Genomic DNA, 15,802 nt, shown 5'->3' with positions numbered 1-15,802 from the left:
TTTTAATTTGTTTTCATTGACTTTCCTCAGAAACCAGGAAAGGATGTTGACTCAATCATCAATGATATTAATTCTCAAAAGGAGAGGGAAATACACAAAGAGTGGGACAGGTAAAGGAATGTATTTGTTCACATCTTAATCAGTTACTTATTCTCCATGCATGGCCCTGAGCCTGACATTTCTGCTTTTATATATTGGGCAGGTGCAGGCTGGCAAGAGCAAGGGGCTAGTTTTAAAAATGACTTGATTGAAAAGTGGAGGGAAGGGAGGTGCCATTATCCAGGGGAGGTCCTGTGCCCATTCAGAGCACTCCCACAATGTTAACCATCACCCTGTCCCAATTCCTGTCAGCTCTCCCCACTCAGCCCCAGTCCTAAAACACACCCCAAACTCTGACCATTGTCTCCCATCAGCAGGTCTGGGCCTTCCTGGAGCTCCAGCCAATGAGATACAATAGAATAGACCCCCTATGGTGCAAAATAGGGCCATTCTGCCTGTCATGTTATACCACCTCTCCAAATAGCATCCCTACCAGAACCACCCCGTAACCCCACATTTCCCACGGCCAGCCCACCCCAACCTGCGCATCACTGGACTGTGGGAGGAAACCGGAGCACCTGGAGGAAACCCACGCAGACACAGGGAGAATGTGCAAACTCCACACAGAAAGTCGCCCGAGGCTGGAATCGAACCCGGGGTCCCTGGAGCACCCGGAGGAAACCCACACAGACACAGGGAGAATGTGCAAACTCCACACAGATAATCGCCTGAGGCTGGAATCGAACCCGGGTCCCTGGCGCTGTGAGACTGCAGTGCTAACTTTAAAGAAGGGGCCACATGACTCAAAAATACTATCCCCACCCCCCACCAGGAGAAATGTAAGTTAGAAATAGACCAACCCTTCACACGGTCCCACAGTGATCACACGGTCCCACAGTGATCACACGGTCCCGCAGTGATTTCTCCATCTAACAGTGATCACACAGTTCCACAGTGATCACACGGTCCCACAGTGATCACATGGTCCCACAGTGATCACACAGTCCCACATCGATCACACGGTCCCACATCGATCACATGGTCCCACAGTGATCACATGGTGCCACAGTGATCTCTCCATCTAATTATGATCACACAGTGCCATAGCGAACTCTCCATCTAACGGTGATCATTATGAGTCTGAGTGATCACCGTTAGATAGAGAGTTCGCTGTGGGACTGTGTGATCACAGTTAGATGGAGAGATCACTGTGATACCATGTGATCGATGTGGGACTGTGTGATCACTGTGGGACCGTGTGATCACTGTGGGACCGTGTGAAGGGTTGGTCTATTTCTAACTTACATTTCTCCTGGTGGGGGTTGGGGATAGTATTTTTGAGTCATGTGGCCCCTTCTTTAAAGTTTCCAGCCCAAGGTCCGGTCTACTGTCTCCTCCAACACAGCCTGAGCTGCATTGATCTATCAGCCTAGTTTCAATCTAGGGTGAATGGTGGGGTTACACATGATCTGATCCTTATAACTGAAGTCACTGTAGTGAACCCATTCTTATGTCTCTCTGAATGAAGATATTGAGTCGGTGATGGTCTGAGCTGACTCTTGGGCCATTTCATTGAGAAGTTACCAAATTAGTTCCTCAAAGCTCCCTCTGCTGCAATCCTTCACTAGAGTGCAGGCATTCTGATGTTTGATAAAACTATCCTGAAAGGAAACTTTCCCTGACCTTTTCCATCTTTCCTACAATCACAGATTGGAAAGGCCCCGGTCCCGAAGCCCTCTCACTCAGCCCCTCAGCCCCAGGATGGAGTCTCACAGCCCAAGCTTGGCATCATGTCCTTCCTCCCAGCGTTCATCAGTGAGCCCCCGGAGAAACCCCCTTAGCCCCAGGGGGGATCGGAACAACACAACTGACAGGAAAGGATCACAGGATTACCTCTCTCGTAAAAGAAGAGAGGATGAGAAAGCTGAACCCAATGCAAAGATTCATTGTGACCTGCATCGAGACGGATCTGACAGGTGGGCCTATGACAGAAAACAATATTTAAAATCAACAGGGCGATCTAGCCCAAAGTCCTTGGAGGACAGAGAAGATGGATACCAAGGACATAAAGATAAATATACCAAATCCAGCCTCCAAAACCTGAGTGCATCCCAGTCCAAGTACAGGGTCCGAAATGAGGAGGATTTTAAGAAAGAACAAAAGCTAAAGTCAGGAAGAAGCCTGAGGCCTAGAGGGAAAGATGGCGAGCTGCAACAAAAACCTGGTCTGAGGGAAAATTCAGGCAGTCACGATCAGAGCAATGACAAAGGGGAGTATGATAGCCCAGTCTCACCAGCACACACTGACACAACCCAGCTGGCTCTTGAAGAAGCTGAACGGAGGCAACAGAAGGATGGGACATCTGATAGTGAGGTGAGTGCAGGCTCTAGTCCAACATGAGTGATCACATCTATCAGTGGAACTCAACGCTGGGTGTGTGTAATCTTTGATTTCCAGCAGGCTCCCTATCAGGGGTTTTCAAAGATAAAACATTGTATTTTATTCAAGGCCTATCACAAACCTGAGTTGTCACCAGGTGCTGTACAGCCAATGGAGTTCTTTACAGCCTTGTCACTCAATGCTCAATAGGCAATAGGCCTAAAATCCTTAGATCCAGAGGGCTATGATAAGATATAGGGTGTTAGCCTGAGGGCTTAACCTTCAGCTTTCCTGAACCACTGCAGGATAATGGGAGGAGCTCAGGCACCTTTGTGAGAAAGGTCACAAACAAAAACAGAAATTGCTGAAAAAGCTCAGCAGGTCTGGCAGCATCCGTGCAGAGAAATCAGAGTTAACATTTCAGGTCCAGTGACCCATCCTCAGAACTGTCTTTAACAGAATGAAATATCTCAACAACTTCACTGTAGCATTCTCAACTAACATATCATTAGCTCAGATTGGTCAATGAAGCAGGTTTTAAGCAGTATTTTTAATGAGAAAGGTGAGGAAGGAACCTCAAGAGGATAGAATTCCAGCATTTTGGGGCCATGGTAACTGAAGGTGCAGCATTACTTGGAGACACACGAGGGAACAGGTGGTGCAGATATCTTGGACATTGTGGGGCAGAGATTACGAAGGTAGACAAGACTGGGACCAAGGCTTGATCTGAAGACCAGGATGAGGTTTTTAAAATCAGGATGTGATTGATCAAGAATATTCCATAGCTTCTCGGGCAGGCCTGCTGGATTCAGCAAGGGAGCTATCAAGATACTTACTTTCCTGTATATGTCACTGCCTTGATTCCCAAAATCTCTGGGAAATTCAGCAATCCACAGTCAGATTCAAAGAGCAGAATAACAGTAAGCATTGTAAACTTGCAGTATACAAAACACTTGTAGCCCATAAAACTGTGGGATACATTATAGTCTCTGTTAAGGAGTTTGGAAGTGAGATTAGATCGGGATTCTGATTTTTAAGATTTGAAACCTCCTCCAACCCAAACCCATCCATGCTGGTCATTCAATTTCCAGTTGACTGAGCCCTAACCAAAGTATCATAACCATTTACAGAAACTGCAAAAGTTTTTTAACATTATTCTGAATCTTATAGATACATTGTAAAGTTTTAGATAGATGATTTGAAATGCACTTCATATTTAGGGTGTTCACCACTAAAGAGAACATTCTTCTTGGATGTTTTACAAAAACTTTTGCAAATTATGTGTTGATAGAACAGGGGAAAGGATAATATTGTTTACTGTTCAATACACTGTACCCATACATGTGACACACTCCTTGATCAATCAAGATGCATTTAGATGCAAAGTCAGGATTGGTCTTTCTCTTACCCACATTCAACTTGAAGATTGTGTTCTTTCCCATTTCTCCAAATATTCACCAGGCATTGATACTCCCTGTGGCCTGGGAGTATGACAGAAACACTGCAGGTTTGGTTTGTGTAGCTGCCTCACAGCTACCAGACACAACTGCGCACATATTTTTTTCTTGCTCAGTTCAGGGCACGTTACTTCAAAGCCCATTTCATTACAATGGCAGGTTAATGAAGAAGATGGTCAAAATTCTTGGAAACAATCCTCATCATCGCACAGCACCAGTCGATCACCAGAACGAGAGCTTGAAAGGAACATGAAAGAGCAGGTAGGTCCCGGTGATTTTTCTCTTGGTTAGTCATGTGGGAGGACAAGGCAGTGCTTAAAGTATAAGCCATAGGCTGTGGCACTGCCCTGGATAACTCCACAGAGGTCAGTATCCCATCATCAAGTCACCCTTTACTTATGCATGAACTGTCCATGATTATAGTACTGCCTCATACAGAATCAGGTGCTAGAGTGTCATTATCTCTGATACTCACCCTTTTTATATGTCAGCCAGAGTTCCCTGATTAGCCTAGATTAACAGTCAATCAGGGAACTCATATTCTATGATGTCCAGCTGGCTGACCTTGTTACAAACACTACACTACACATACCACGTTGTTGATAAGGGATTGTTTTATGTGTGAGATCATTCCCTTAATCCTCAGCTTACAGCTACTTTGAGCTCATCCAAGAAACCCTGCCTTGGTGCCACGTTGTTTCATATTCAGTGGGCGGTGAGGATCACCCAGGCTGGCATTGAGCATCACAGGGATGGACCCCATTAAAAATTTCAGGAAATATTTGACAACAGGTGCTTCCCTTCATTCAGTAAAATCATTGACCATGAACAGTAAAGGGAGGGCACAAGAAATAAAAAAGGATTGGAAACAAATGGAACACTTTTAAGTAAAAACAAAGAATTGCAGAGGCTGGAGATCTGAAGCAAATAAAAACAGAAAGTGCTGGAGAAATCCAGCAGCAGCATCTGTGGAGAGAGAAACAGAGCGCCCAGTGACCCTTTTGCAGAATGGTCTTTAAGGAAGAAGCCAGAGGGAGGTGAATCTGTGGAACTCCTTGGCACACAGGGCTGTGGAGGCCGGGTCATTGAGTGTACTTAACGCGGAGATAGGAAGGCTCTTGATTAGTAAGGGGATCGAGGGATATGGGGAGAAGGCAGGAGAATGGGATGGAGAAACATATCAGCCACAATTGAATGGTGAAGCAGACTCAATGCGCTGAATGGCCTAATTCTTCTCTTATATCTTATGGTCTTATATGATCCCTGGAATGGTAGGTTTAACGTACGATGAACGGCTAAGGATCCTGGGATAGTATTCATTAGAGTTTAGAAGGTTGAGGGGAGATCTAATAGAAAGTTACAAGCGAATTTTGAGAAGATTTGTAGCTCAGGTTGAGGTTTTGGATGTAAGTTTGCTCGCTGAGCTGGAAGGTTTGTTTTCAGACGTTTCATCACCATTCTAGGTAACATCATCAGTGAAGCACTGGTGTTATGTTCTGCTTTCTATTTATGTATTTAGGTTTCCTTGGGTTAGTGATGTCATTTCCTGTGTTGATGTTGTTTCCTGCGTTGGTGATGTCATTTCCTGTTGTTTTTCTCAGAGGGTGGTAGATGGGCTCCAAATCAATGTGTTTGTTGATGGAGTTCCGGTTGGAATGCCATGCTTCTAGGAATTCTCATGAGTGTCTCTGTTTGGCTTGTCCTAGGATGGATGTGTTGTCCCAATCAAAGTGGTGTCCTTCCTCATCTGTATGTAAGGATACGAGTGATAGTGGGTCATGCCGTTTTGTGGCTAGTTGATGTTCATGTATTCTGGTGGCTAGCTTTCTGCCAGTTTGTCCAATGTAGTGTTTGTCACAGTTCTTGCAAGGTATTTTTATATATACCTATACAAACACCAAGTAAAACGAACGTCATTTACAAAATACCTTGCAAGAACTGTGACAAACACTACATTGGACAAACTGGCAGAAAGCTAGCCACCAGAATACATGAACATCAACTAGCAACAAAACGACATGACCCACTATCACTCGTATCCTTACATACAGATGAGGAAGGACACCACTTTGATTGGGACAACACATCCATCCTAGGACAAGCCAAACAGAGACATGTACAAAAATTCCTAGAAGCATGGCATTCCAACTGGAACTCCATCAACAAACACATTGATTTGGAGCCAATCTACCATCCTCTGAGGAAAAGAACAGGAAATGGCATCAACACAGGAAATGACATCACCAACCCAAGGAAACCTCAACAGATAAATAGAAAGCGGAACATAACACCAGCGCTTCACTGGAGGCTCACTGATGATGTTACCTAGAATGGTGACGAAACGTCAGAAAATGAACCTTCCAGCTCAGCGAACAAACTTACATCCAGAATGTTACAAGATAATGTATGGCTTAGAAAGGGTGGACCCTGGGAGGTTGTTTCCGTTAGATGGGGAGACCAAGACCCGTGGGCACAGCCTTAGAATTAGAGGGGGTAAATTTAAAACGGAAATGAGGAGACATTTCTTCAGCCAGAGAGTGGTGGGCTTGTGGAATTCATTGCCACAGAGCGCAGTGGAGGCCGGGACGTTAGATACCTTCAAGGCAGAGATTGATAATTTCTTGATCTCAGAAGGAATTAAGGGATATGGGGAGAGTGCAGGGAAGTGGAGTTGAAATGCCCATCAGCCATGATTCAATGGCGGAGTGGACTCGATGGGCCAAATGGCCTTACTTCCACTCCTATGTCTTATGGTCTTATGGTCTTATTGCATGGCCATTTAGTGCCAAGAAAATACAATGATTCATTGGGCACTGGTTAACGTTGAATTTGGGAACTGCATATGCAGGGAATCATTACACTGTTGATCAATAATGGATTACTGCTCCTTGGTCTGACTTTTGCGTTGACATTGACAGCCTTTGACCAAATTCACTCTCTTGTCCAGAGCGAATCTTGTGAAAGTGGAAGTGAAGCAGAGGGAGATGCCTGGTATTCGGGCAACATGGAAGAGTTTGTAACGGTGGATGAGGTGGGAGAAGAAGAAGATCATGTGATGGAGTTATCTGAGACCATAGAGAATGTCTGTAATCAAACAGAAGAGAATGGAAACATGGAAAAGAGTAATGAAGACCCAATAGCAACCAAAGGAATCCCTGACTGTGAACATCACAGTGACAATCATTGCAGGACTTCACTTGAGGAGCTGTGTCTAATGAGCCCAACTCTGTTTCCAGGCAACCACCAGCTGAAAGTGGAATCTACAAGTCATCCTCAAATTACATCTAGTTCAATGAATGAGACTGAACAGAACCTGAGATCTCTTGTTACTGAACCAGAAAGCCCTGTGAATTGTAGAAACTGTGACACAGACCAAGGAATGAGTGACGATGCATCGAGGGGCTATTTGGACCCAGAGAGCCGGAGCACAGCTGATCCTTCTGGAGAAACTGATGGAAAGTTCCAAGAAGAAAACTTTTCTGAGAAATTACTGGAAACCCAGGGAGTTGACCAATCAGTGCCAAGTTTCAGAAGCAGCAGTCCAGAAACAGGTGAACTCAAGAAAGAGACTTTGGAAACATTTAATAAAGGTACAGGATTTTCTTTCTCTCTCTGTGTTGCTTCTTTTTCTATTATAATGTGCGTGCTCTTAAAGAGATCACACTTATTTTGATATCAAAACTTGTTCTTCCTCCTTTCATGTAGCAGTAATTTCTAAAATGTGTAGTATTCAATATTTAAACATGGTAAGTGCTAATGGGGTACAGCAAAGGAAGTATAATGCCAAATTATCGAGCTTTTGCTAAATCTCCAAATCACAGTCTGATTTACATCTGTAAGGACAAAGATCCAAATACTGGAGTCACAGGCACAGAGAAGGCACACAACCATTGGCTTCAAAGGAAACTGCAGACAATCTGTGTGGCATGGATTTTCCTTTACCTGACATCAGGTTTAATTTGGTTCTAAACTCAGGGAATCTCCAAGTGCTCAGCAATAGTGATGTAATCAAGCTGGGTAAGTAGCCAATCATGTTGAAGTATTCCCACAGTCAGTAAACCAGGAAGCAAAAGATTCTGACCTCCATTCACTCTCAATTAAACATGATGGAAAGTTTCATAAATGTATTGGATAAAGTCATGAGATTCAGGTACAAGGTGAAATAGTATTTTAAAACTTTTAAACAATTATTTTAAAAATGTGTAGATTATTTTAATCGTGGTAGTGAAAGGTGATGGTCCATAAACGTGAAACTTGTAATTTTAGGTCAGTAAAGATGTGAGCAATAATTGTACACTGTAGTGATGGGAATGAGGCTGACCTCACAGACTGTAAGGTCATTGTTGGGGTTGTTAACTTGGGGCAATCAGGAAGCCCTGGATGACCAACATGACCAAGAGATGAGAATCTCCTCGGTTGCAGGACTGACCCTGAGTTGGCTGACTACAGGCAGTGTACCACGCACAAGTAAATGAAGAGAGAATTCGTGACAGGGTGTGCAGTTATTTCATATATTTAATTCTAGATTAAAATTTTAGACCAAAATATGTTATTTATTCAAAGGGCTTTACATTGAGGTACTTGGGTATATTTTAGAGATTTGTTTTCATGTCTGGGATGTGTACATCACTAGCCAGCACCTGCTACACGTCCCTAGTTATTGTCAAACTGAGTGCCTTACCAAGCCAGTGTGGAGGATGTTAAAAGTCAACCATATTGTTGTTGGCCTGTAGTCACGTGTAGGTCAGACCAAATGCTTAGCACATGTGTGAAGTGAGTGTTATTTATCACTTCATTAGCTATGGAATTCTGAAAATAACCGTGAATAATGCAAATAGCAGTGATTACCCCCACATCTGACCTCAGGGTGGAGGGAAGACCATTGGTGAAGTGTTTGAAGACAGTTGGGCCGAGGACGCTATCCTGACATTTTCCCACAGCAATGTTTGAGACAACTGGTCTCAAGCTGCCACAGCTATCTTTTAGTGTGCTAGGTGTAAGCACAGGCAATAAGCCCCACCCAGTTCCTTGTGGCTCCTTTGTTCATGAAGCTCCTCACGTTCACACCTAACTGTAATGTCACTTTCACTTCTCCTCTGGAATTCACCTGTTCTGTCTATATCTGGACAAGGACTGCAATGAAGTGTGAAAGCTGAGCAGTTCTAGTGGATCCCAAACTGAGCAGCCGGAAGCAAGTTACTCCTGAGTTATTCATTGATTGCCTTGTTTCTGGTCCTCTCCATCACTGTTGCATGGTGAGAGTAGACTGATGGGCTGGTAATTGATGGAACTGGCTGTTTGGACAGATCTGTATTAATGGCATTGATGCTGGGATAAACAGTACTATGGCCAAAATTGCTAAAATAGGTGGGAAAGTGAGTTGGTGCATTGATGAAACAAGGAATGGATAAATGGATATGGATAGAGTGGTGAATAGTCTAAAATTGGCAGTTGGACTTTAATGTGGAAAAGTGTGAGGTTTTGCATTTTGGCCAGGAGACTAAAAAGGTGATTTATTATCAAAATGAAGGGAAGCTTCAGGGTTGCCATTGTGCATGCATTGCAGAAAAATAGTATTAGATAATAAGGGTCAAAATGGAATTTTGGCATTTATTGCTGAAAGAGTAGACCATTAAAGTAGTGAAGCACGGTTCCACTGGATAAGGTATTAGTGAGACTAGTATTGTGTGTAGTTTTGGTTCTTTTAGCTGAGGGGGATGTGGTTGTATTGGAAGCAGTTCAGAGGAGGTTCACTGGATTGATTCTAGAGATGAGGGGTTTGTCTCATGAAGAGATTAAGCCAATACTCTCTGGAGTTTAGAAGAATGAGAGGAGATCTATTCAAGGTATATACGATGCTAAAGATGGTTGACAAAGTAAACTTAGAGAAGATATTTCCTCATGTGGGGAAACCTTGAGTGAGAAATCATAGTTTTAGGATAACGGGCCACAGATTTTAAATAGAAAAGAGGGGAAAATACTTCCCTCATGTGAACGTGTGCAGCTTGCGACCCCTGGGTGTAGTGGATGCTGGGACATTGAGTAAATTTAAGGAGCAGACAAACAGATTTTTTATTTAGTAAAATGGAATGAAGGGATATGGGGAGTGGGCAGGAAAAGTGGAGTTGAGGCCGAGATGAGATCAGCTATGATTGTATCAAATGGTAGAACGGGTTTGAGGGGTTGAATGGCCTACTCCTACTGTTAGCTCTTATGTTTTTGTTCTTATCAAACCTGAGGAATTCTCCACGCTATTGCGTAAATGTCGGTGATGTAGCTGTACTAAAACAGCCAGGCTATGGCTCTACTGGTTCTGGAAACATGCTGGCCAGGTCCTTGTTATTCCAAGGTCATGGAATGCGGATGCTTGAACTGAGTGAGATTAACATTTGGATGAAACATTCAGTCAATCAAATATGACAGCAGAATGATATGTCCAGGATTATACACCATCGTGACATACAAAGAATCTGATGAGAATTATTTACAAATGATTTCTATCAGAGCTTATTAACAGTAATGGTTTTGTCATTCACGTGGTCATTAATTATAAACATATCTTTTATAATCTGATTAATTTAGAAAGTGTTGTTGCTGTTTCCCACCTATTTGATGATCTGGTAAATTGAGTATTGTCTGTCCTGATTGTCAGTTTTTTTCTCAGATTCAGAAAACTCGAGCCAGCCCCTCACAGAGTCAGCTGGCGGCCATCAGCATTTAACAACTCGACAGCGACCTCAGTTACCATGGGAACAGGCCAATGTCTTCGGCAATCTTAGTATCCCTTTAGGTACTGCACTCTCAAGATATTTTGCTTTATCGTAGATTGTTTTCTGATTAACTGATCACTTCAACAATTACCTTTCACTCACTGTCAGCCTTAGTTTCAGGAAAATCAATGGATCCCATGTCTTTGCTGATCCATTGTCCAAGCCCAATATTGAAAGGGGAGGGCTATGAAGAGGGCCGTGTTTAAGAGATAGGGGAAAAATGAAACTCATAAAATCCAGGTTTTCCCAGGGATGTTCCTGTCGTCATTGTAATGTGTGGATGGGTTCAGTAAGGAGATGAAAGGAGTATAAGATGGAGCTAACCCTGGCATTGATGGCTCCAACATTTCAAACCCTGTCCCACTCAGTACATCAGCAGCATCCTCTTGCATTCTGACAACATTTGAAATGATGGCATTCCTCTTCCTGTAAAAAAGTCTTCCAGCTCATTGTTTCTGAACCTGTCCTTTCGGAAGAAGTGGTGATGTGTTGCCTAGTGAGGGATCTTACAGATTTGTGTTTCTGAGTAGATTAATGATTAACAACCTGGATCAACATCTATTTTAACATTTTCCCAAACTACCTATTTCTTTGGGGTCAGTGAATATGTTCAACAATTTATTGTTAATTTGAGTTACTTGGAATATAGACTATAATAGTTCAAAATGAAGCAGAAGTAGGCCATTCAGCCCATTGAGTCTGTTCCACCATCAGTGAGATCGTGGCTGATCTGATAATCCTCAACCTCCACTTTTCTGCCTTTTCCCAATCACTCATGATTCCCTTCACTGATTAAAACTCTGTCAATGTGCAGCATAAAGACAAGATGCTCAGACCAAAGAGTCTATGCTCACATCATTTTTGTTGCATTAAGAAAGGAATGACTCATATTCTCAATAATTGGTTGGGTCCATTTACTGAGAGAGCTTTCAGTAAAAGTTTGGCTCAAGGTATTTTTCAAATTGTTGGGAATAACGGTGCACTAGTGGGAATGAATTAAGAAAAGCCTTCAATTTGTAGAACTCCAGGGAGTAAAACATTGAAATGCTGTTATATTTGTGCTTGTGTGTTCCCTATTTCCTGTCAATCCATGGTCTTTTCATAAAGATGTTCTGTAATTGGTGACTCTGGTTTTTCAGGGGTTGAGTTTGTGGAAGCTCGAACAGGATTTTACTGCAAGCTCTGTGGCTTGTTTTACATCACGGAGGAAGCAGCGAAAGGCAGCCACTGCCGGAGTACTGTACATTATAAGAACCTGCAGGTAAGTGGGTACACAGTGGCCTGGTTTGATTTGTTTATGGGATATGGGCTCATCCCTCATTACAGTGAGAAACTGATGGTCAGCCAAGTGGTTCTGGAGCTCCTGTGTGCGATGTTGGTTAAGATTTTACGGTTTTGATCCAGTAAGGATGAAACACAATTGTATACATCTCTTGTCATGGCAGTGCATGACTTAGAGGGGAATGGGAGTTTACTTCATCAATGTTGATGCTTTTCTTTTAATTGATGGTAAAGATAACAGGGCTGAGATTCTGTTGGATATCCTTGCAGTAACCCTGGGGAGGGAGTGTAGTTCACCTCTCTGATGAAGGGTCTAGGCCCGAAACATCAGCTGTTGTGCTCCTGAGATGCTGCTGGGCCTGCTGTGTTCATCCAGCCTCACATTTTATTGTCGTAGTTCACCTTTGGATGGCTCAGCGTTACACAGATTTATAAAGAGCTAATCCTGCCAGAATCTAATGGAACAGACTTGAGGGGCCGAATGGCCTCATTTTCACCTTTCTATTGAACAAAGCATCAATTGTGTGCCAGTTATTCTCGGACTGCTAAAGGAAAAGTTGGGCAGCAGCGGGAACAGCTGAGGCTGTAATCTCTCGTTGTTGCATTTGGTAATTAAACCTACAGATGGTGACAGAACCTGGCCAGCTCACTGTCATTGAAGATTAGCTTCAGTGAGGGAGCCACACTCTTCATTCAATGACAGAACACATGAACCATCTCTGAGCTGCTTTGCTTGGAACACAAGCTCCCCCATGGCAGCACCCTCAACCAATAGTACATGGGCAAGGACAGGGACTGGGAAAGGGACAGGGGCATGGGCAGGGAGAGGGACAGGGAGAGGTACAGGGGCATGGACAGGGAGAGGGGCATGAGCAGGGAGAGGGACAGGGGCATGGCTGGAAGAGGGGCAGGGAGAGGGACAGGGGCATGGACAGGGAGAGGGAGAGGGGCATGGACAGGGAGAGGGGCAGGGAGAGGGAGAGGAGCATGGACAGGGAGAGGGGCATGGCAGGGAGAGGGGCAGGGAGAGGGACAGGGAGAGGGGCATGGGCAGGGAGAGGGACAGGGGCATGGACAGGGAGAGGGGCATGGCAGGAAGAGGGGCAGGGAGAGGGACAGGGAGAGGTACAGGGGCATGGACAGGGAGAGGGACAGGGGCATGGACAGGGAGAGGGGCATGGGCAGGGAGAGGGACAGGGGCATGGCTGGAAGAGGGGCAGGGAGAGGGACAGGGGCATGGACAGGGAGAGGGGCATGGCAGGAAGAGGGGCAGGGAGAGGGACAGGGAGAGGTACAGGGGCATGGACAGGGAGAGGGCTCATGGGCAGAAAGAGGGACAGGGAGAGGTACGGGGCATGGACAGGGAGAGGGGCATGGCAGGGAGAGGGGCAGGGAGAGGGACAGGGAGAGGGACAGGGAGAGGGACAGGGGCACAGACAGGGAGGGGGCTCATGGGCAGAAAGAGGGACAGGGAGAGGGGCAGGGGCAGATACTGGGGCACAAACAGGAAGAGGAGCAGGGGGAGAATTAGAGGTCGGGGCAGGGGCAACAGGAGGAGCAGGGACGAGGGAAGGGACAGGGAGAGGGCTGGGACAGGTAAGGGGGCATGGACAGGGGGAAGTGCAGCAGGAGCAGGTGGGGCAAGGGCAGGTACAGGGGCAGGAGTAGGGAGACGGGCAGTGGCAGGGAGAGGCCAGTGGGAGGATCAGGGGTAAGGGCAAGGGCAGGGGGCAGGGGAAGGGTTAAGGAGGGGTATTGGGAGGAGTTGATCAGAAAAGAGCAGCAAATGAGAGCAAGTGAGAAGATGTTCACAATGCATAGAGGAAAGTGGGAGAAGGAGTAAGTGATTTGGGAGAGAAATAATGATTGAAAGAGAGAAGGATATTGCTGAGGAGAGAGATTCAGGCCAATCAGGAGAGGGAGTGAGTAACTGATAAGGGAGGGTCAAGGTGGGAGCAATAGTGATCTTCTGTACCACCATGGCACACAAATGTTCAAAACCAATATTCTCGGTGCCCTCCAGGGCCCATGAAACAGTTGCTGGTGAAACTGTGAATCAACCATTATTTCTTCAACAAAACTGGCCCAGCCCCAGCTACATTCAAAGCAGCTCAACTTTTCAAAAGGAGTTTAAAAGGAATGTTAATCTGCTGTTTATATGCACAGAATGCTTACTGTCTGTTTTGGACAGGTACTAAAGGTGCCACTCCTTTTAGCTTTAAATTTGTAATTAATGTTGTCATTTCCTTTCTGTCCTCGAATGGTCTGGACACTTTCGTGAGCAACTCTGCAACTGTCACATCTTCAGGCAATCTCCGGGCCAGAGCATCAGTAACTGTTCCCATCAGCATTAAACAGGAAGGAACACAATGAGAATATCCAAATGCTTTACAAACCCACCATTGATTATAATTCCCACCACATCAATATCTTCAGGCTGTTGAAGGCCTGTTGGTGGATTTGTTCATCACTTATTACCCAGCTTATGACTTCTTTAAATAACCCCCTGCATTCTCCAGCAGAGAGAAACGGGGTGGTACAGATTTACATTTATAAAGTATCATTCACATCTCTCAGAAAGCAGACATTAACTCATGACCTGGAATGAACTGATCTGAAGCATAATTCACTAAACACAGGCTATTTTATCCAAAAGATTTTACACGTAGCAATGAGTTGACTGAGGAGTTATCCTGGTTTTAGTAAATTAATGTTGGGAGAATCCTTTGCTCTTCATCCAGTGTTTCCCTGGAATCTTTGATGTGAATCTGAATTGACAAAATAGGTTGAAAGAAAGGCCCTTACTTTTAGCATTTCTTGTGAATGTGACACCTCTCACAACTGAGCAGTTTCTCATTTTTGTATCAAATCATCTGTGCTATGGCCTGAGGTCCTGGGATGGGACTGAAACTCACAAACATACGTCCAGACAAAGTAAAGAGCTAAAGACTGTACTGAGCGGAGGTTGGCCGTGCTGAAAGACCTACCTGAACAGTCAGGCATGAATGAGGCTCTCTAGCTTGGTCCATGCAGAGTGTCAGCAGGACGGTACTGCAAAGAGAACTCCACAAGAGGCACATTTCTGGAAGGTGATCAACCCCAAGCCTTTGTACAAAATGAGGAAGTGGTCGATGTTGAAAAACAATGGACTTTCAACATGGCTGCACCAACTCCTGATAATGAAATTACTTCCTTACAAACCTTCCAAAACAAATCACTGCTCACTGCAACGTTCCTGTTTAAATATAAACAAATACTGCAGTGGGAAGTGTGATGTGTTGTGTATTTATTGCATAAGGCAGTAGAACTGTACAACATTTAAAAGCAATGTTTCACACATGCTATGGCTTTGTGGTACATGAGCTTGTGCTCATGGATCAGAGGGGAACAGAAAACAGGCAACAGGGAATGGGGACCGGGGAACGGGCAACAGGGAATGGAGATCAGGGAATAGGGAATGGGGACTGGGGAATGGAGAACAGGGAACGGGGAATGGAGAACTGGGAACAGGGACCAGGGAATGGAGAAAAGGGGACCGGGGAATGGGGAATGGGGTACAGGGAACGGGGGCCGGGGAATGGGGAACAGGGAATGGGGAATGGAGTACGGGGAACGGGGACCGGGGACCGGGGAATGGGGAATGGGGAATGGGGTATGGGGAATGGGGTCAGGGAACAGGGACCGGGGAATGGGGAATGAGGTCAGATGACAGGGACCGGGGAATAGGGAATGGGGTACGAGGATCGGGGAACGGGGAATGGGTTACAGGGAACGGGGACCGGGGAATAGGGAATGGGGAACATGGAATGGGGACCAGGCTGCTGTTCCAGCTGCAGGGGATATTGGTTTCTTCAGTCAGAGGCGGCTGTGAGTGGC

General features: G+C 45.0%; 1 protein-coding gene across 2 annotated transcripts in view; it reads left to right on the top strand.

Annotated features, from left to right (window-relative positions):
• Nucleotides 1–15,802, top strand: part of rbm20 (RNA binding motif protein 20) — a 242,159-nt gene that overhangs the window by 205,377 nt on the left and 20,980 nt on the right. Inside the window, exons 8-13 of one of the 2 annotated variants that reach the window (XM_059652899.1) lie at nt 31–110; nt 1,749–2,412; nt 4,035–4,136; nt 6,823–7,465; nt 10,540–10,665; nt 11,785–11,906. In XM_059652899.1, coding sequence (XP_059508882.1) covers nt 31–110; nt 1,749–2,412; nt 4,035–4,136; nt 6,823–7,465; nt 10,540–10,665; nt 11,785–11,906 — 1,737 coding nt within the window. Of the gene's footprint in view, nt 1–30; nt 111–1,748; nt 2,413–4,034; nt 4,137–6,822; nt 7,466–10,527; nt 10,666–11,784; nt 11,907–15,802 lie in introns of both variants that reach the window. The other variant, XM_059652898.1, reaches the window with a different exon arrangement.

Source organism: Stegostoma tigrinum, chromosome 20 (genome assembly GCF_030684315.1).
Source record: "Stegostoma tigrinum isolate sSteTig4 chromosome 20, sSteTig4.hap1, whole genome shotgun sequence".
Lineage (NCBI taxonomy): Eukaryota > Metazoa > Chordata > Chondrichthyes > Orectolobiformes > Stegostomatidae > Stegostoma > Stegostoma tigrinum.
The sequence above is the reverse complement of the archived record's forward strand: the minus strand, read 5'-3'. Positions and strand labels throughout refer to the sequence as shown.